The following is a 21809-nucleotide window of genomic DNA, read 5'->3' as shown; positions in this document are numbered from 1 at the left end:
CTTTTCAGAGTGTGGGGCAGAGTCGTCAGCCGCCCAGCAGGAGGTGGAGCCAGCAGTGTGGCAGGCAGGCACAGCCCTATTCACTCCCAGTTGCTATCCCCTCCCTCCACTCTACTTGCAAATGTCGCCATTCAGCAGAGGGCTGACTCAGCCAACCTCCTGGGGGATCCCCAGCCCCTGTCACTCTCAAGCCAGACAGTCAATCCACAAGCATGCCCAGGCACACAGAAGGGTCAGACAAGAGAACAGCTACTCTCTAAAAAGTACCATTCTCCAACTCAAGATTTAAAAACAACCTCTCCTAAAAGATGTGTTATTAAATGCTGAGCTCAGGGATATCAAACACTCATGTCTTATCTTGTTCCTATGAGAAGATAGGCGGATAGCCATTGGCACCAGCCTCCCCCATGTTAGCCTATGGAGCAAGATAACCTTGCAGCAGTGAACACACAAAATGGCCGTTGTTCACTACCAGAACATGTTACCTGCACTAGTACATGCTCTACCTTTTACATACACTGCACCCTGCCCAGGGGGGTACCTTGGGCCTTCCATAGGGATGACTGACGTGTATAAAAAGGGATGGGTTAGGCCCAGCCAGTGGGGACACTGACCAGGGTGACATGGCAGTCCGGGGACTGCAGGCAGGCCTGCGGCGGCAGGCCTGAGACACCATTTTAGGGCTACTCATGTGGGTGGCGCAATCAGCGCTGCCGGCCCACTAGTAGCATCTGTCATCACCAGCCCTGGCACACACAGTGCACTTTACTAGGGACTTCAGGGTGATACAAATATGCCAATCAGGTATATCCAATCAATATGATATTTTACACAGGGAGCACTTACACTCTGGCACTGATTAGCAGTGGCAGAGTGTCCAAAGCATCTAAACCAGCAAAAACGAAATCCAGCACAGCATCAAAAATCCAGGTAGTAGAGGCAAAAGATAGGGGAAAAACCCACGCCAAGGATGTCAGGTCTAACAGATCACATCAAAACTCTGAGGGCATATATAAAACATGTAGAGAAAACAGGAACAAACAACTGAGAGATGAGGCATGGGAAACATTAAAGCTAGCCTCTCATAGCAATGACAGAAAAGCCTTTTGGCAAGTGATCAATTCCCTCCCTTCTGCAAGACGAGGGTGGCCCCTCGCTGGATACACACCTAGATGAGGATGCATGGGTTAACCACTTCCAGAGAATCTTTCAAAAGAAAGATAACGATACTCCTGGTGTGCTGTACGCAGAATCCAATGGATTTTCTCCCATTGATTTTTAATATTTGAAGAGATAGACCTTTCCATGTCACAATCTGCAAGTTTAAAGGCAGCAGGACCAGACTGGGTTCCTGTGGATATTTTTCTTGCTAATAAATCTATATGGGTTCCTTTACTCACATTAGATTTTAATGCAATAAGTAAATTGGGGCCTCTTCCTTCATGGAAGAAATCTTTAATCATCCCAGTATTCAATAAATGGGAAGGATCAAATCCAGCAAATTACTGTCCAATAGCTTTAATAGATAGCACGTCTAAATTAATGGTACAGTTATCACTAAATAGACTGGATGGGTGGTTGAAAATAAGATCCTTGCAGGAGTCCAGTACCCATTGAGGAAGGGTAGGGGTATGGTGGACCAGAGCTCTAATCTAGCCTAACTAGTGACAAAATACTCTATAGCTAAACAAGGCCACCTCTATATAGCAGTCATGGATTTATCTGCAGCATTCGACTGCGTGGCCCACAGCAAATTGTAGCCCATTATGGAGGTGATGGGTGTGGATGCTGCGAAAATCTCCTTCATTAGGCAACTATATTCAGGAGCAATGAGATGGTCCGTTATGGAAAACAGGGGGAATGTACTAAATCTTTCAAAATAGAAAAAGGCTGTGTTCTTGCTCCTTTTTTTATTCTCACTGTACACCAATAGATTAAATGAAGCCCTGGTTGAAAAGAGCACAGACATTCCCTACGCAGACTCTACTCCTCTCCCCATCCTGCTGTATGCAGACGTCGCGGTATTGTTGGGGAGAATTCCCCCGTCTTTACAAAACGGAATTGCGTACTATATGACTTATGACGGATTTGGATTTAGACGTTAATAAAACATAGTCCTTTATTATGACGGTAGGAGGTGTGAACAAAAAGAAAGCAAGTTACCATATAGAAGGTAGGAAAGTTGAACAAGTGGATAATTTTGTGTTACGGGCATTCTTTTTGATTCCAAACTAAGCTGGAATGAGAAGGTGACAACTAGAGCTAACCATATGACTAAATGTATAGCCACAATTTTTAGATTTGCCAAAAATTTAGGTAATAAGCCTATTAAGGAGATAGGTAAAATTTATTAGGCAAAAACAATACCTGTGGCCACATATAGTGCCGCAATCTGGGGGTATAGCACAAGATGACATTCTACAAACAATAGAAAATACATTTGCTACAAGGCCATTGTCTGTCCCTGGTGCCAGTTCTAATCTTATTCCCCATAAGGCAATAGGTTTACCATTTATTAGTAATACCATTAAAATAGCCCCATTATTATTATGGTTGTCAATCTGGAAAAGGAAGACTGTGCAATTAAATCAGATCATTTTAAAAGATACTATGAAGTTAGATCATGCCCTTAAAATCCCATGGTTGTTTTATGTTAGGCAGTCACTTATTTCTTTAGGATTAGCGGACCTTTATGATAATCCAACACATTCTGAAACTTTTTCTAAAGCAAGATTAAAAGATCTTTTTATGGCCAAAAGCACACAAGACAGATGGGACAGAAATAAAAGAAAACGTACAATAATTGCATATAAAGCTATACTCTCTGTAGTATTTGGATCCTCCTCCTATCTCGCTTTTGTTGAAAATCCACATCGTTTTATCTGGATTCCATTTTGCCTAAATTATGTACCTTTAATGTTGGGCTTTCCTGCAAATTCATGCTGAGTAAATCAGCTTGCAGTCTGTTCATTTGATGCCAAATCAAAGAAATCGAATGTACATATTTTACTGTCTGTTCTACACGAGGGAGAGAAACAAGTTTATTATCCCATTACTAAAGACATTTTGTCTGCGTAACTACATGGCAGCACTTCTTGTCCTACAACAACTAGAAACTTCTTATGTAGGCCTTGTCATTGCCTACTTTTTATTGGCGGCTATAAAAATTTGTGGGGCCGCCATTTCCCCAGTATGCTCAGGTGATACAAAGTCCACTAAGAGACAATTGTAGTAGTATAGATGAGCTCCTTATGTATAGTGGGACTTCTTTCTGCCGAACATTACTGGTTCCGGAGAGCGTCCAGGAACAGAATGATAGGATATGGCTGTAACCATAATTGTTAACCACCTTGAGAGGAACATCATAGATAATACAGCTTCTTTATAGTATAACGTTTTTTTTAAATTTTAAATAATTATGTTGCGGAATAACTGATGCAAAAGAGGCCTGGTAATGTTGTAAGATATATTTACCCCTGTACCGGCACAAGTTATGCTATATATCTTTTTTTATTCTAATTTATTGTATAGTTTTATGCACTTTTATGCATTTTTTTATGCAAAATAAAGTTTTGGAAAACAATTGATTACCTACTAATAGATAAGGAGACATTTAAATTGTACTTCTAACCTCAAATTGAACATATAGTGGTGCATCTCAATGGATATTAAATTAGAGGAGGTCTAAATCAACGGAGAAGGATGATTTACTCACAGAGTATGGTAAATCCTAAAAGAAAATACTAGAAGTAATATGCTATTTCCTTAAGGAGAATAAAGTGAGAAATGTACTGGGATGCGCTGAAAGCCACCGTTAGCATCCTGATCATGAATTTAATGGCGGAAAAAAGAGCCAGAAACTAAACGATTTAAAAAACAAAATAAAAGCCTAAAATATGGCAAAGAAAAATCAACAATACTCAACATCCGAGATAAGAAAAGCAATACCCAATATAGCAACTCAAAACATACTAGATGCATTCCAAGGTTTTAACAAAAACTTGTATAACTTCAACAGAGTAATAAAAACGGAAGAATGCAATGCATTTCTTTAAAATATCTCACTCCATAGCCTTGAACAAGACACAAGGCTGAACATTAACAAACCAATCATACTAGCAAATACACAAAGCCATGCAAAAAAATCAAGATTAGAAAGAAACGCCAGGTCCAGACGGCTTCAAAGAAAACCTTTTCAAAGGCCGTGCTAACTCCTTGAAAGAGCACCTCAAAGTACTGTTCACACACTTTGCAGAAAAAAGTAAAATGACAGCCTAGGCCACAAACGCCACAATAGTAGTTATCCACATAGAGGGGAAAGGCCAATCAGATGTTAAAAACTACAGACCCGTTTCATTGATAAACATTGACTGCAAGTAATGCATACAAAAAATAGCCACCAGACTTGAGAAAGTAATACACAAGTTAATACATCCAGCTCAAATAGGATTTTGAAAAAAGGCAGACTTTTACGTGACAAACTCTTGCCATGGGAAAAGAAGAAAGCTAAATTCTTAGATACCCCCTGCAGATGTCATTGCTTCAAACACAGATAAAGTCTTTGACAGGGCTTCTTGGACCTTGTTGAATGCTGTGCTCCAAAAATTTGACGAAGATACCAGGAGGGTTGGGACTGATGCTTTCCCCCATTGGTTGCCATAAGGTCTGCTAATGAGGAATGACAGCAGTCCCAATCTCGTTACAGAGGGGAATGGGGTCAGCGAGACTGCTGAGGTGTCACTGATTTGCACTCGGTCCTGGGCACTTCAGGGATTAAAACTGACGCGACCAGGTCCAAGGCAATCGGTGATGCTCACCTTCGTCACGAGGAGGTGGTCTTTGAGGCACTTGTCTGGTTGAGGCGGTTACACTCAAAAGGCTGTGAAATTCTCAGCTTGGTAAAGTTCCGCTCAGGCAGCCAGGAGCCTGAACATATCTAGCTCCTGGCTGCCTAAACTGAACCAGAACAGTGTGTCAGGCTGACCTTTGTTCAGCCTGACACTCTTCTTGTCTGGAAAAAGGTGGGAGGTGTGGCCACTCAGCCCATAAGGATGGGCTGCTGCTCACTGCCTCAATAGAGAAAAGATAGAAGTATTCCCACTAAACATTAACTTTTCTCTATTAATGATAGGCTCAGATGGACTAAAATGGTAACGGAACAGGTTTAGAAACCCAGGCATTTGATTTGGTAGAGACTTGAGAGTCTATACCCCTACACGAGAACAAAACCCTTTCTACAATTAAACATACCTTAACATTGTTGTCACCAAAATTCACTACACGGTGGACAGAACAGAGACCATAAAGGTGAGGATTACCCCTCTTGGTAAATTTCTGTCTGAAATGCTTCCCATCAGATGATCAGAAGCATTTTCTTTTCTTAAATCGATAGACATTTATGTCACGGATTCTCTATAAAGAGGTGCGATTGAAAAAAATTTAAATGAGACCAAAACCTACCAGACTTCGAGATATGAAACTGCGACATGGTAATTTGAAACAGAAGAACAATCTAAGCCCACAGGACTACCAATTGAAAGTACGTTACTACACCCCAAACCATATGTAACACTTTTACAATCAACACATCAATCACATTAAGCTTGACCACTACCCCAACATAATATACAGTACCACATGGGTACTCAAAAAACTAGATGAGAAATTCACATTACAAATGCCAAAATCTAACTCTGCCAATCTATGGTATAATAAAAGTCTCATGATAGACTGGTAGTACCCTATATATTAGGAGAACTGGGCCAATACAGGCATTAACCATATCAAAGACCTAGGCCTACATGACAACCCCAACTCCTTTTCTGAATTACAAAACAAACATAACGTACTCAATACAGATTTTTATAATTTCCTTAAACTCAAAGTCAACCTCAAAAGAATGGTGGAATACGGCACCCAGATCTCTAGCTTTTATTGGAAAAAACTGGCAACGTTAGACAAATTGTCACCAATGTTTACAAAACACTAGAACTATCTAGGGCCATCTCATTAAAAAAAAAATAATAATCAAGGCATTTGTAGAGCGCACAGCTACCTTGACTGTGGTGTCCCAACGCTAAACCAGACAACAGAGCAGTGGCGGCGCAGATCGAGTCTTAATGACTAAATACCCAGGTCTTCAAGGCCTTTCTAAATACCTGTTCAGAGTGCATTTAGTAGTTTCCACCTCGAATGTCCTATCTCCCCCCCCCCATCCTTGCCTTAGCAAAACAGGGGATGGATAGGTAGCGTTTATGGTTGGACCTCACTGATCTGCCCAGCTGGTAGGGGCGAAGTCTCTTCCTCAGATAGTGCGGGTCTCTGCCCTGGTAGGCCCGAAACGCAAACGTGAGGGCCTTGAATTCAATTCTTTTGGCCACCGGGAGCCAATGGAGTTGTCTGAGGTGGGGGAAAATATGCTGACGGAGAGGGACCTTGAAGACCAATCTAGCGGCCACGTTTTGTACTATCTGGAGCCTACGGATCAAGCCGCTCGGCAGTCCCATGTAGAGTCCGTTGACGTAGTCGAGATGAGAGGTGACTAATGCATGGACTACAGTTTTAAGGGCTGTCTCTAAAACAAATCATTGCACTGAAATACTGACTATACTTAAATATGTAGTATCAATTTTCAATACCATCTAGCTTTTTATCAAAGCCTTTGCTACTAGTCCAGCCCGTTCTTCGCGTTATGAGGACATCTAAATAAGGCAATTTGTGACACACATGCACTCTGCATTGAAGTGGCCTTAAAATTCCAAGCGCACAGTTGCACAAAATAATTTTGTTAGAATCTCCCTATATGAAATTATCTTACCTGCAGTGCTAAGTACTGCTTCTCTGAGAACATTTCCTCCAAAAAGTGACAAAGACTGACATTCCAGAAGCACTTTTAATTTAGCACTATAAAAATATGCAGAGTAAAACTGTGCAAGCATGCTCAATATTTCAATCAAGAGACTGGAAAGGATGATATCTTCGGAGTAAAGCCCGAATGTTCTTCATATAAGATCATAAATAGAATTAATAAAAATAGGCTGTAAACCAAAAAGCCACAACATTTAAGGGCTTTGTACGGCAGAAGGAATATACCACTAATTGTTTTAATACAAAAAATATTATGTTACCCTTTTATTATTTCTGATTAACCTGTTAAACAGAACAGTGGCATTAGCTCAATTTCCCCATTTAAGATCACATTTTTGGTAAGAAAATGGCCAGAACACAATAGGTTTTATAAACATGTAAAGTCACAGAGGCCGCTTTAATCTTCTGGGCCACAGCACATTTTAGGTTGGTGCCAAGTGGATAGGTGGAAAAGGGCAGAGGCCAGGCGGGGGCAAGAATGTTATATACGACCAGTTTTGAAAACGTATGGTCAGTGCCTGCAGGATGGAACAGGCATTACGTTTATTTTCTAGTGGTTACTCAGCACCCTTGACTTGAAATTTGAATGTTTGTATGTCTTTATTTCACATGAAGAGAATGAAAAACAAGCATTTGCAATGCAATAGGTCTCGCATTTATGCTAGACCTATTACATTGCAAATGTTAAGCATCACGGACAATTGGAGAGAGGCGGGGAGGGGGAAGACACAGACAGCGGGAGGGGGAAAAGGCACAGACAACGGGAGGGTGGTGAGGGGGGAGAAGGCCCGGACAACGGGAGGGTGGTGAGGGGGGAGAAGGCCCGGACAACGGGAGGGTGGACGGGGAGAAGGCATGGCCAACATGAGGTAGGGGAAAAGGAGGCACAACAACAGGAACTGGGGGGGGGGGGGGGTGGTTAGTAAAGAAGGCACCAAAGCAGGTCGTGCCTGCAGTAGAAGAATAAAGAAAATAGTGCTCACAGTCTAAATAACACTTACCGTGTAACAGCCGAAGTAAAGGGGCCCGTTACCATGCGAGGCGACAAATGAAAAGGAGGAGGTACTGGGGGGACACAAACAAGCCTATTGATGAATCAGAAGCCAGCATTTAGGATGGACAATGACACAAGCCAATGGCAAATAGGGGCAGGGGCTTCTATTCCCTACTCCTCTATAATGTCTCGCAGAGCAGCGCATGTATGCTGGCTCTAGGCTCGACCTAAAGTAGACAGTTGTAAACTTGCGGATAGCTCACTTGTTCTCCTTGAAGAAAACATGCATACCCAAAGTGCCTTTTAAAAAAAATTTCAATCCACCTTTGAAAATGAAACTTATACGAAACATTAAAAAAAAAAAAAAAAAAAAAAAAAAAAAAATTTAAATTGCCACGATCTTCCCACTAATAGCTGTCCCAAATACATTAAAGACTACAAGGAGTGATTCTATGTCCGGACCGGAGGCTTCAGATTATGCTATCACTGTCTATGCTTTATTTGCACAGCAGCCATTTTAAAACTCAAACTTGGACCACCTTTCCCAAACACCCTCGGGAGAAAGTGGTCAAACAAAACAAAGAAGGGACAACATATCCCTCCGTCCATAGTAACCAATCACAGTCCGGGACCCTCTCCTAGTCCCTCTTCAGTGCTCTGTTCCTCCTCTTTCTTTGCTGCTCAGCAGCCGGAGATAAGTGTTTTTCCGTTTCTCGGTCATTATTGCATTTGTTGATTATACCGGCGGTCGCGTGATTGACATTGGCATCCCGCGCCCGTTATTATAGTTTATGTGCGGTTTCTCTTACTGTAACACGTGTGGTGTTGTGGCCCTCAGCGTCAGCTCGTTCCAGGGTTCACCTCGGGCTTTGTGGGAAAGATCGGCCCGCAGGTGAGCACCGCAACGCGCTTACGCTGTCTCCCCGCTGAGGCATTGTTTTTGTGTGGGAGTGTGGCACTGGGATGGAGCTTCGGCTCCGTGCTGGCAGGGAGAGCGGCCCGCGGGTCCAGTTTCCGGGCTTATGCAGTACCGCTGACGAGACAGTCGGTGAGGCGCGGTGAAGACCCCCGACTGCTAGGGGCGCTGCTGCAACTGACGCAATGGCTCCTCTCGCTGGCAGCGCGGCGCGCAGACTTTTCGATTTGCATTCTTTGCATTCCGCCGCAGTTGCCAGCCTGCTTCACGCCCCTGGAGACGAACGCCCTCTTTGAGGGTCTGTAGTGCTTCGCTCCCGCCTGCCAGACACTCGTTTTCACGAGTAGGAGAGTTTCAGTTGTTTGGACGCCCGCTGGGTGTAATTTGGTGCTTACAGCACGCAGGCATTTTTTTCCAGGTGAATTGGGGCCTGGAGGGGACACGTCCCAGGGTGTTTGGTGTGCCCTTCTCCCTCATGCCTATTGTGTCCCTCAGGTCTTGGACCGGTGTTTGCCTTTAATAAAGGGTTCTACCCTGTGAATCTCGCTGGTCCCCAGCATATGGACTTCAGTCAGGCAGACTGTTAGGGGGGATCCCACTGGTTTCTTCTTCTTGCTTTTCCCATCCATCCAGTGGTCAGTTGGGTTTTTCAGCATGCCCCAACAGGGAGACAATAACCGGGGAGAGGATCCCCTCAATCAGCTACTGTGGGATGATGATTTCTACGGCGCGGTTGATTCGTCTATCTACCGTGCCGTAGAAGAGGCCATGGACCCTATGGAAGAGCGCCTTTGTAGACGTTTGGAGCAGTTCTGTGCTCGGTAGGCTCCTCCTACATCCTCTAATCAGCAAGCGGTCCCTTCTAGCGACCTGGTACCTGCGAAATGCCCCAAAGTGGACGGTGTGAATCAGGATACCTTTGACAGGCTGCGGGATGCTTTCATGGCCCACAATGCTCCGCAGCGCCCTCCTGTGATCCCTTCTCCACCGGCACCGGCCACTGATCCACCCAGCCCGGCTGCGGACACAGGTGATGATGTTATTGGGGATATGGATGAAGAGCCTGGACCTTCTAGGCCATGGCGGCCCACTTCTTCACCACCCCCATCGGACCCTCAGGTTCCCTCCGTTAGCTCTGATATGCTAGACCCTGAACTGGTGGTACATCCTCGTTCCTCTGAATAGGCGCCTTCGGCCAAGGTGGCCGCTTACGTGGCCAGTAGGATTCGCACCCCTATGGGGAAGGAGGCGCGTAGCTGGCTTTGTTCTGAGTGTCCCCGCCCCTCCCTTGACGGGAAAGTCGCACAGACCCCTGAGCTTGATCCCCGGATGGCGACTTTTCTCGCTAAGTTTATCAAAGATCCCAAGAAAGGGATAGATCGTTCCTGGAGGGCATGCCAGGATAAACTCCTGGATGCCCTCGGTCCCATGACAATGGTTTTGGATATGGCGGAGGGTGCCAAGGCTTCAGGTGCCTTGATTTCGCCGGAGGCCCTCTCGGGATGGGCGCAGAGGACGATAGTCTTCTTAGGAAATGCGAACTGCGTGCTTTCCACAGAGCGCCGTCGTTCTTTCCTTATAAAAGTGGACCCTAAGTTGGGGGACTTAGCGGATTCAGAGGCTGGAGCTGTAGCCCAAGGGGGTTTGTTTGGGGAAGTTTTTATCAAAGAATTAGGGAAATTTGTTAATACATTCACCTCCTTAGACCGGGCCCAATCGTCTCTAAAAAAAAAAGTCTTTCCCTCACAGGATTTCCGTGGGGCCGTCGAGGCAGGGGCCACTCGACTGGCCAGGTCCCCGCTACCAGCACCAATAACTCCAGGTGACACGGCTCCAGGCAAGGGCAGTACCAAACGCAGGCACGCTATTCCAATTTTTACCCGTCCCACGGCAGACAGGCAGAGGTTTCCGGGAAGGGGACAACGCTAATGGGAGTGGGAGGACGTTTGGCCCGCTTTCTAGCTGTGTGGAGGACGATCACGTCCGATGCCTGGGTCCTCCAGATGGTACAGGGGTTTCGAATAGAATTCTGCGGCGAACCTCGGCAAAGCTTCCCGCACAATCCCATTCGTTTTTCGCGGTCAGAAGAGGCCCTGATAGTCACGGAAATCTCCGCTCTCTTAGACAAAGGCGCTATTTGCCGCACAGCCTTAGATCCTCTCGGTTTCATCAGCAACATGTTTGTGGTGGACAAGTCAGATGGGGGACAACGTCCGGTCCTCAACCTGCGGGATTTCCAAGTTTGGTTGGTTTACCATCATTTCAAAATGGAGGGTATTCACCTCCTCCGGGATGTGCTCCGGCCAGCGGATTGGATGGTCCGGTTGGATTTAAAGGATGCTTACTTGGCCATCCCTATTTTTCCGCCTCACAGGAAGTTTCTTCAATTCCTTTGGAAGGGTCAAGTTTATCACTTCATTACACTTCCCTTCGGGCTGGCCTCCACGCCCTGGTGCTTCACAAAGGTTCTCAAACCAGTGGTGGAGTACCTCAGGGCGAGAGGAACACATCTCATCGTTTACCTGGATGATATGCTCTGCTGGCCCAAGACCTGGTTTCACTTCGGGATCAGTTGCAACAGGCTGTGAGTCTGTTAGAGGGCTTGGCTTTTGTCACAAATGTCAAAAAGTCCCTCTTGGTACCGCCCCAGCGCGTCACGTTCTTGGCTTTCGTGGTAGACTCCACGACAGCAACTCTCAGTCTCCCGTCGCGGAAATAGCAAAAATTCGCCACAAGCTCAAACGGACGCTTGCCAAGGGCACGGTTCCCCTGAGTCAGATAGCCTGCATCGTGGGCTTACTGTCAGCCTCGATCCAGGCTATCTTTCCGGGGCCCCTTCACTATCGGGCGTTGCAACGACTCAAAGCCAAGTTCTTGCGGAAAGGTCTCCCATATTCCCATCCAGTAACCCAGTCAGGGGAAGCGGTGGAGGAAGTTCATTGGTGGCTCTCCCACATGGAAGCATGGAACGGGAGAGCGATCTTTGGCTCCGCCCCGGACCTGGTCATAGAGTCAGACGCAAGCAGGTCAGGCTGGGGCGCTCGATGTGGAGATTTCTCCACAGGAGGTTTGTGGTCCCCACAGGAACAGGAGCTTCACATCAACTGCCTGGAGCTTTTGGCAGGCTCCTTCGCTGTGCGTTGTTGGACCAAGGACAGAGTTCAGTCTTGCGTCCTCTTGAAGATGTTTCAGCGGTCAGGTATATAAATCACCTCGGCAGTACTCGTTCAAAGGTGCTTTCGGACCTGGCAGCAAATTTGTGGCAGTTTTGCCTCGACAATCACATTTCATTGACCGCGGAGTACCTCCCGGGTCGTCAGAATTTGGTGGCCGACTGGCATTCACGTAATTTCAGAGATTCCAGTCTGTGGAAGCTGCATCCGGACCGGTTTCGTAGGGTGCGGGGCTTTTGGGGTGCTTTTTCTGAGGATCTTTTTGCCTCCAGGTTGGACCACCAGCTGCCTCGTTTCTTCAGCTGGAGGCCGGACCCCTGGCGGTGGCCACGGATGCGTTCCTGCAAGACTGGACGCAGGAAATAGCTTACACGTTCCCGCCCTTCGCCATGATCACTCGAGTTTCCGCTCCGATTCGGCGGAGCGAGCCAGCATGGTTCTCATTACACCAATTTGGAGGTCTCAAGTGTGGTTTCCGGTTCTTCTGGAACTTTCTTGGGATTTTCCAATTCCACTCCCCCACTTTCCAGAGCTTCTCCTCAATTCAGACAGAGTTCACCATCAAATGGTTCTTGAGGGCTCTCTCCACCTCATGGCGTGGAGGATTACAGGGTACAATGGGCGCTCCCGGGCCTTCCGCAGTTCGCTGAGAACCTCCTGTCCAGGGCTTGGTCAAACAGCACGGTCAAACGTTATCGCTCCGCCTGGACAAGGTTGTCTCATTGGTGTGTGCGATGGGGTTGTGATCCCTTGGTCGCAGATGTGGTCGAGGTCTTGAATTTTTGGGCGCAGCTCGCTCAGCAAGGCCTGGCTTATCGGTTGTTCAAAACCTTCCATTTGGCGATTTCCACAGGTCATTCCCCGAATGGGGGCAAACCTGTGGGAGAGCATCCTTTTGTTTGCAGGCTCTTGAGGGTCCTCCAGTTATCGCTTCCTCCGGAACCCAGATACTCGGAACTTTGGGATGTTAATCGAGTGCTTAATCTTTTTCGGTCATGGCAGCACAACGAGTTTCTCTCCCGTAAAGAATTATCCGCGAAGCTTGCTATGCTTCTTTGTTTGATTTCATGTCGCAGAGTTTCGGACGTACGAGCTCTAGATATCACAGGCAGAATTTTTTCTCCTTCAGGAGTGTCTTTCACTATCTGTCGCAGGACTAAGACTCATACTAGAACTATTGAGTACCCAGCGTTCCCGGACTCTCCTAAACTTTGTGTGGTCCGATGCTTGAAAGCGTATGAGGAGATGTCCGAGGAACTTCGTCCTCCTGGAGAGCGGCAGCTCTTATTTGCGCTCAAGAAGCCTCACAAGGCGGTTTCATCCCCTACTATCGCACGTTGGGTGCGTTGGGTCATGCAGGAGGCAGGCATTAGCCTGCGGCAGTTTGGGGCTCACTCGGCACGGGGGGCGATGGTCTCTAAAGCTTTTTCTCTGGGTGCCCGTTTAGAGGACATAACTAATGCAGCTGACTGGTCCTCAGATTCAACTTTTAAGAGGTTTTTATTTTAAACCGGTCATTGATATGGCCCCTTTGGTGGCAAGTAAGCTTTGAAGCAGAATAATCCAAAGCCTCCGGTCCTGACATAGAATGAAACATTTCCTAGCTAACGTAACAGAAAGTTTCAATTCTAATAAGGACTCGGAGGCGAGGATTATCCCACCGCAGACCGGCGCAGCGATTCCCACCCTTCGTTGGGAGTAAGTATCAGTTGGATTTCTTGATCTGGGTTTGTGAGACGATGTTCTTGATTTAACATGGTCTTGTTTGTGTCAAATTTGAACAAGTCAGAATCTTGTGTTTGATTGAGGATGCTTATCTCGCAGTTTCTTGCTTTGTACTCGCTTTGATGCATATGCCTTCCTTCTCAGACTGGGTCCTGATGTTTTTTCTTTGATTTCCAGGATCGAATTTCGGAAAGCAGGACACTTGATCAGGGTTAAGACGCTTACCAGCAAAGAAAGAGGAGGAACAGAGCAGTAAAGAGGGACTAGGAGAGGATCCCGGACTGTGATTGGTTACAATGGACTGAGGGATATGTTGTCCCTTCTTTGTTTTGTTTGACCACTTTCTCCTGAGGGTGTTTGGGAAAGGTGGTGTAAGTTGGAGTTTTAAAATGGCTGCTGTGCAAATAAAGCATAGAAAGTGATAGCTAGGAAATTTTTCATTCCTGCTCCAACAGGAAATGCACTGCTTTCAAGCCACTAAAAGCACCGCAGGTAGACATAAGAGGTATGGGCGAGAGTTCAAAGGGAACAAGGGGTGGAAAATCTAGGGTGCATAAAGGGAACAAGACTATGTGCCATATCCATTGCTAGTACAGCATTTATGCCACGAATCGACCCATTCAGAAATGTGTTCGAATAACTTTAAATACATTTAATATAATCACTTATTTCAGGTTTCTTACTGGGAATCTCTCCACTCATGAATGAGCACTAAAACCATGCAGTGCTGAAACACAGACATCCTAAGGAGGTAGTAAAATACGACTGCATTAATCACACATCATTATCCTGCAGCTGATAATGTCAATGTAATCTCTCAAGTACCACGTTTTCCTGGAGAAACTGATGAGACCTTTAGATATTCACAGAAGTCCCTAGTAAAGAAAAGTTCAGACTGTGTTTTTCCAGCATATTTCCACATCCCCTTCAATTTGTAGCAGCTTTGCAGTTTCTCATCGAGGTGCACTGTGCTCATGAAAAGCTTGCACGATATTATTCGGTAGAGAAGCCACATACAGTATTCACACAACTCACTCCTACTAAGGTCACAAATTTTGCAGACTCTCAAAAAAGCGGTAACACTTGAAAGGCAAATATCATTTACTGTGAACAGCCAATGTGTTCATAGCGTCTATTCCCACACTACCCCCGGATGAAATACTCTGGGTATATGTTAGTCAGAAATTATGCTGTGCCTTTCCGCATTTATATGGCGTAATGAATTGATGTGTTTGCATTTCCTCAACTGAAGTATCCCTGTATTTAAAGAAAGAAAGCCATTCATTCATGATGTAGAAAAGACAGCTCAGTGAGTTCAATATCACCACAGACATTCACTACACTCTTCAAGTCATTTGTTGGATTTTCTGCAGTGCTCCCACAGCCCATCTGAGGTCATAAGAATATTAGAACTTGAAGAGTATCCTGGCACCCAGGCCAGTTACTGAGTGAGCAGAGATGTGGCAGGATCATGGGAGTGTTGCTGTAGACCATTAAAGACAATTCCTCCAATCAACTGAGAAGACTTCACTGCACTACCATTCCCCCAAAGTGGGTAAACGGAGAACCATCAAACTATACAATAGCAACGTTTGTAATTGACAACATCTATAAAATGTCACAAATGCGGTCATCGAATTCGATAAAAACAATCTATTTCAGAGAAAAGCACGCACATGGTGAGGAACACCACAGCTTGCCTTCAATACCTACCAACCCACCTTGCCCTGTCTCAGAGTATGCTGTAAATCATCCTTATTAGGTTCACATGGGGGGAAAAAATAAAACAGGCGAAAAAACATTCCCTCCAACAATGTCATTCACACTATACTACATGTCCACATTTCCTTTCCCACCCCTCACCACACAAGGGCTCACAATCTTGGCGCTGCAGCCTTGCTGATTGCAGTTAGACTACACGGTTCTAACGGAGAGGAGCCTTGGTGTACATTTTTCCTTCTTGGCGAGTCAAGCATCAACTGAAACCTAACATTACGCCACACATTTTTGAGAAATAAATATTATAATAAATCAATTGATTTTCTTACAGAGGATGCCTCTAAAAAAGCTCAGGACAGTACTTTCAAGTGGGCACATTCGACTGAGGGAAACCTCCCAGGACCTTCTCCCCTCTGTCAATATGACAACAAAGAATATCACAACAGTGGTTAATCCTTAAAAAGATACAAGGCATACTTAGGGTTTCCTACTACATTGCATGAGGGCAGTTGCGAAAAAAGGAAAATCATTCCCTCAATTGCAAACTGCACAGAAGAAGATGCATGAAGAGAAGCGCTACATTTATATTTACCTTCCTCCATTACCGGGATCCTCAGTCAAAAAACTCCACAACCTTACATTAGGTTTACAGAAAATTCAACCTCTCAGAGCTTCTCTTTTGACAATATATTTAATAATGCTGCTTCTGTTTTTTTGTGCTTCCTTTTCCTTACCGAAAGGCAGAAAGCAGCTTACAAGCTCACAAGCTCTGAAATTCAGTGGAGCTTTTGAAAAGTAGTGGGACATATAGAACAATGCCTTTTTTTATTTCAGGAGAATTTTATTGAGCAATTTTTCAAAAAACAAAGAACAGAGAGAAAGAGCCATCAGAGAATACAAGGGTCCAGTTTGAGATATACAGTTCAAGTGCGTAACATCCTGGAGGGTTGATCGTGACCTGAGGGTCCAAGTTACAGAGCAAAATCCAGGAAACGGATGACAAATAAGTGCACGCAACATATGAAGGTTCAAGAAACCCAAAGATGTGTGAGATGACGTAAAGCAAAAAGAGTAAATGAAAGGAGGGGCACTAGTAGGTGTAGAGACAGAGCACTTGTAACAGTTTGTAAAATACATGAAGGTCGTAGCATATACGAGTTTCGGTGCGTTCCAGGTCGTAAGATCCAATCAGACCAAGGGTTCAACCTAGGGTTTTGAAAGGAGTTGGTATCAGTTTTAAGTATCTCTCATATTTGTACCTGTATGATAGTGGAAAGGTGTATAAGAGTATAGGGGGTGGACAATAGAGAATTACGGTGCTTTGGGAGTGGCAAAAAAGTTATCAAAGGAGTTTCAGATAGATGTATTGCGTTTAATCCATGGGGAGTTTTGTGACAAGGTGTTATCTGCCCCTCTCAGAAAGGAGATCCAGTTTAGCCAAGGGAGGAAGGAGGTGGTGGCACTATTCTTCCAGTTAGTTAAAATAGATTTGCAGGCAGCCATAAGAAGTAAATCAATTAGTAGACTGTTGTTGCGGGATCTGATGTTTGGACTTAAAAAACCCATGAGTAATGTTAAAAAAGATCGCTCCAGGAGGACTCCGCAGATAAAGTTAACTGAATCCCAAAATGGACCAACAGCTCTACAGTAAAGAGCAGGTGGGGAAACTCTCCCATAGGGTCATTACAGTTCCAGCAACCTGAGAGGTCTCTTAGGGAGAGTTTGTGGAGGCGTGCCGGGGTCCAAAATGTCCTGTGCAATAGCCAGAATTGTTTCTGTGCAAGGGATGGGGATATATTATGAGACCGCTGATCGCCAAATCTGATGCCAAGTTTGTGGCATGATCGTTTTGTTAGTATCCCATTTAGATTGGAAACAAGAGGATGTGGTGGAGGATTTTGGTTGTATAAGATGGTAGAGCTTGGAGGCCTGGTGGCCGGATTTATGAAAGGATAGGATGATCTTGATGAGGGAAGGGTCGTTGTTTGAAAGATTTAGTTTAGATAGAGCAACATTAAGTTTAAAAATATCGTAAAAATCTATATTTTGCAGGTTGAAGCGCTTTTTCACTTCACTAAAGGTTAGCGGATTTTGGAGGGCCCTAGGTCTTTCAGGAAATTAATGCCATAGAAGCCCAGTGTGACCAGCTGGCTGGGGAGCCTTGGATTCTGATTTTAGAGTTGTTCCATAGGGAGGTCATATTCAAATTGGAGATCGGGATTCCAAGGATTTTATAGGTTTTCAAGAGGGCCCTTTTGGTGTTGTACAAGATGTATTTGCCTAAGGATGGGGGTTTGGGGTTGCTGGAAAGAAGAGAGAAAGGATGGAACTCAACCAGGATCTCCCTTTCTACCGCTAGCCATGTGGGAGTATAGTCCGGAGATTGGGTGAACCAAAGTGAGCTCAGTCTGGCCAGGAAGGCGATTTGATAGTTCTTGGAAGGTCGCGAGATTAACACCGCCTAGGTGGACTGGCAGGCGAAGTTTTTTTATCGGAATTCTTGGTCTTTTGTTCTGCCAAAAAAATCTATTTAATAGTTTGTCAATCTTTTGTAGAAATTCCTCTGATAGGGTTAAAGGAAGCATGTTTGCAAGGTAATAGACTACAGGGGTGATCATCATTTTGATGGTCTCAACTCGGCCCACCACGTCAAGAATTTAGGGTTCCAGCCCTCGAGAAGGGCTTCTATCTTCTTCAAAGTAAGTGCCTCATTGTGTTTCAGGGATTCCAGTAAATCGGAGTTGAACTCCAAGCCCAAGCATTTAGCACATTTCGGTTGCCAGGTGAAACCTGTGTAGGCAAACATGGCCCTGGAACCTATTCAAAGCAAGGATTTCAGACTTGTCTTTGTTAAGTTTGCAGTTAGAGATGTGGGCGTATTCTTCGATGGTTTGTAGTAGGGCAGGGATAGATTGGGTAGCCATTTCAGTCATTATCAAGATATCGTCAGTATACGCCGCAACTTTCACATTGTGATTATTAAAGGCGATGCCATGAATGTGGGGTTTAGATCTGATCTTGTGAAGTAAGGGTTTGAGGCTTAGGATGAATAATGAGGGGGGAAAGGAGCAGCCTTGCCTTATTCGGCCTTCAATCGCGTCCAAGTAAGAGAATTTAGCCTGTGGTTCAGTCTACTCAACACTTATGGACACAAGGGCCAATGTTGAGCGTACCAACAGAGGGAAGTTATGTGACGTAGGCAGAGATAGGCCTTGAAAGATCCTGGATTTCAAAAATGGCGTTTCATGGAGAACCATCAGCTGCTGTTAAGATTGGGTGAAGCAGGTGAAAGAGCATCCTCTGTTTTACTGTATATGTAGCCAGAGGCAGTGCTGTGTACTTGTACACTTTCTATTTACTTTGTCCATCTGCAAAACCTTCTGCAAGATTCATCAGATTGCACATATTTTTCTAAAAGTTGGCCCCAAACAGCTTTAGTCACTCTTATATGTAAGATGACACAGTACTACTTTCCCCTAGAGTAAATCGACTGCAGTAGCAGTTCTTAACTTTTTAACTTCTGTGGCCCCCCACTGAATCGTTACTAGAACCCCGGGACTCCCACTGAGCTATTAATGAAAGCCGTAGACCCCCATCCTAAGCAATTTCGGATTTGAACCACAAAACAATATACAAAAATACATAAACAAGTATTAAAATATTTAGCTAAATTCACAACCAAAAATATACAAAGTTTTTCAAATTTTCAATGTTTCTTTATTTGTATATACTTTATTAATTTTAATATTATTCAATTATGTAAAACTGTTGCGGATCCCTTGAGAAGGCTCCACGGACCCAGGTTAAGAACCACTGGCCTAGAACTCCCAGCTGAAATTTTTCACTCCATACGTAGAGATGAGACTTCCAGACCAACACACATAAATCAGGATACGTTTTTTCAGAACAGTTGGCCTCAATCAAGGAGCATTCCCCCCCCCCCCCCCCCCCCCCCCAAAGTCAGATGTCTGTAGATAATTTTCCTATGCTCAGGGCTAGTCTTCCCCCATAATTTGAAACAAGCATTTTAAGGAAGCTTGTGCATGTTTGATACAAATTAACAGGGCTCTGGTACAATGTGGGTTTTTGTTGGCAACGTCAACAGCCAAATCTCATGTTACTTGAGAGTCGAACGATTCTACAGTTATCCAGAAGCAGAATATCTTCTAGTCTCTTAGGGCAAAAAAGTATAGCTCTAGACATACCAGGGAACTGACACTCAATATGGTATTAATCCACTAGTCTCCATTTGGTCAAACTCTGGGTCGAATACACGAGAAAGTATTCTGAATGTGATGAAAAAGTATTTTGTCTCCAAAAACTTATGATTATAATATATTTATAAGAACCTGTAAGATGACTATTAGCTTAATCTACCTAAAGGATTTTCACAGGGAGGGGATGAGGTAAAGAGTGATATTTAGACAACTGCCTAAAAAAGAAAAATAATAAAAAGACTCTTGCGAGTTAAAGAAATACGGTTGGGCCATATTTACCATTTATATAAAGAGTGGATTCATAATGCGAAATCTGTATACAACGTACACTCGAGCATAGCACTTGAACAAGCAGCTTATGTTGAATCGTCTGTCTCTCTTTAAGCACGCCCACTTGAAATTGGATAAGTCAGACTGATTATGAGAATACTTGTGTCTGCAAAATAGTTCTCTAGAAACAGTCATGCATTTTCCCGAGACTTTATGAAGAAATAGATTTTATCTCTACTGGGAAATCTAAATTACAGACCTTGTGCATATTTCTTTTTAAAGCAATGAATAACTCACGAAAACATTTTTACCTCTCATGAAATGTTCATTCATCATTTTTGCCCTCTTTTGTTTATTTGCATAAAACGTATCTGAACCTTCACCGGGCTCTAGATACATCAGTCATTACTAAGTTAGGAAAACGTTTTAAGGTTCAGACAAATACCTAAATCGGTCTCCATTCAAAACAGTTATTAGTAGACATTTTACTGTATCACCCCTTTCCCATTCTAAAATCCCTTTATCTTTTATCATGATGTACAATAACATATTTGCTACTTCTGGCTAGGCAATAGATCTGATCAGCTCTCTGGATCTCCCTTTCTATTTACTACATCAATAACTAACAGCATTATCTACAATAAAAGCACATGCTTGACTTTACTTAATATGCACACATTCCTTCACGTTCTTTTTTCCTTCATCAAGCCTTTACAGAAGGGGGAGAGGAATTAAACAAGGTAGAGCTTTAGTAGCTATTCAATGTTTTTCATTCCAAGATGTAAGCATTGGAAGAGTGAAGGAATAGAAGAGGCGTAATATAATCGATTTGTGGTTAAATAGAAGGTTTAGGGATAGGTACTTAAAGATTAGGGTTAGGTATGGGGTCAAGATTAGGCTAAGAATTGGGTTCAGTGGTTTAGGATTGGATTTTCAGACAATTGGTTAAACGGTGGTGTCAAGGCACATTTTGGCATTAGGATTATGTTTAAAATTAGGATTGGTGTTAAATTGTGGTCAAGGGGCACAGAAGGCACATTTAAACTGTTTACCTGTACACACTTGCATTTTTTGCAATCGATATACATGTAAAGCATGATGTTTTGTTATATCCTTTATAGCTTTAGATTTCTAGACACTTCATTATGTAAGGAACTTTACTGCTTACACCCATTAGTCATCTGGGACGATATGGCATGACCATATGTGTAAACGGAATGCAATTACACCAAAAATTAAAAAAAGAATAACATTAATTTTATTTCGGTGTGCAAAACTGACTTCCTGTGTGATGGCCCTATTTTTGATAATCAAACAATGAATTCTACAAGTGCTATTGCATGGTCTGACCAGGAAATACAAAACGTATTCAGTACTGATTTTAGTAATGAAAAATAAAATGACTTACTACTGTGCACAATCAATCAACTGATATTCATTAGACCTTTCGTAGCAGGCCTTCACACCTTCGTCTTGCCAAAGTGTTTTTGTGTGTTCATAGAACTCCTGAAAAAGAAAGAAAAATTAGCACTACAAAACAGTGCAAGGAACAAGCCCCAGTTTTCTATACATGAAGTGTGAGATGTCAAGTTAGTGAAAGCGGGCTCACCATTCAAAATGTAGCCAACATTGTCATTTCACAAATAATTTGGTCACTGTTGGCCAGAGTTCTCACTGCAACTAATTTTAACATACAATTCAATGCATTCAGTAAGGAAAAACATCTAAAATGTTGTTGAATAAAAAACACAAGAAGTTTCCAGTTTGGAGACCTGGAGATGTGGTAAATACTAATCAGTGCATCAGAAACATCTGCTCCAGATTAGGTAAGCCTTCTGTCCAGAACCAAATGGACTAAATCCAGAAGAACTTATTGAGTCATCAATGTGATTTATTTTCCCAATCAACATGTCACTGGGCAACTCAAT

General features: G+C 43.9%; 1 protein-coding gene across 4 annotated transcripts in view; it reads right to left on the bottom strand.

Annotated features, from left to right (window-relative positions):
* Positions 1-21809, bottom strand: part of GNAS (GNAS complex locus) — an 812652-nt gene that overhangs the window by 137259 nt on the left and 653584 nt on the right. For all 4 annotated transcript variants that reach the window (XM_085619449.1, XM_085619450.1, XM_085619451.1 and 1 more), the window contains one exon: positions 21290-21387. In XM_085619449.1, the coding sequence (XP_085475575.1) occupies positions 21290-21387 (98 nt within the window). The remainder of the gene's footprint in view (positions 1-21289; positions 21388-21809) is intronic.

This window comes from Triturus cristatus, chromosome 7 (genome assembly GCF_964204655.1).
Source record: "Triturus cristatus chromosome 7, aTriCri1.1, whole genome shotgun sequence".
NCBI classification, from domain to species: Eukaryota; Metazoa; Chordata; class Amphibia; order Caudata; family Salamandridae; genus Triturus; species Triturus cristatus.
This window is presented reverse-complemented; position numbering and strand designations above follow the sequence as displayed.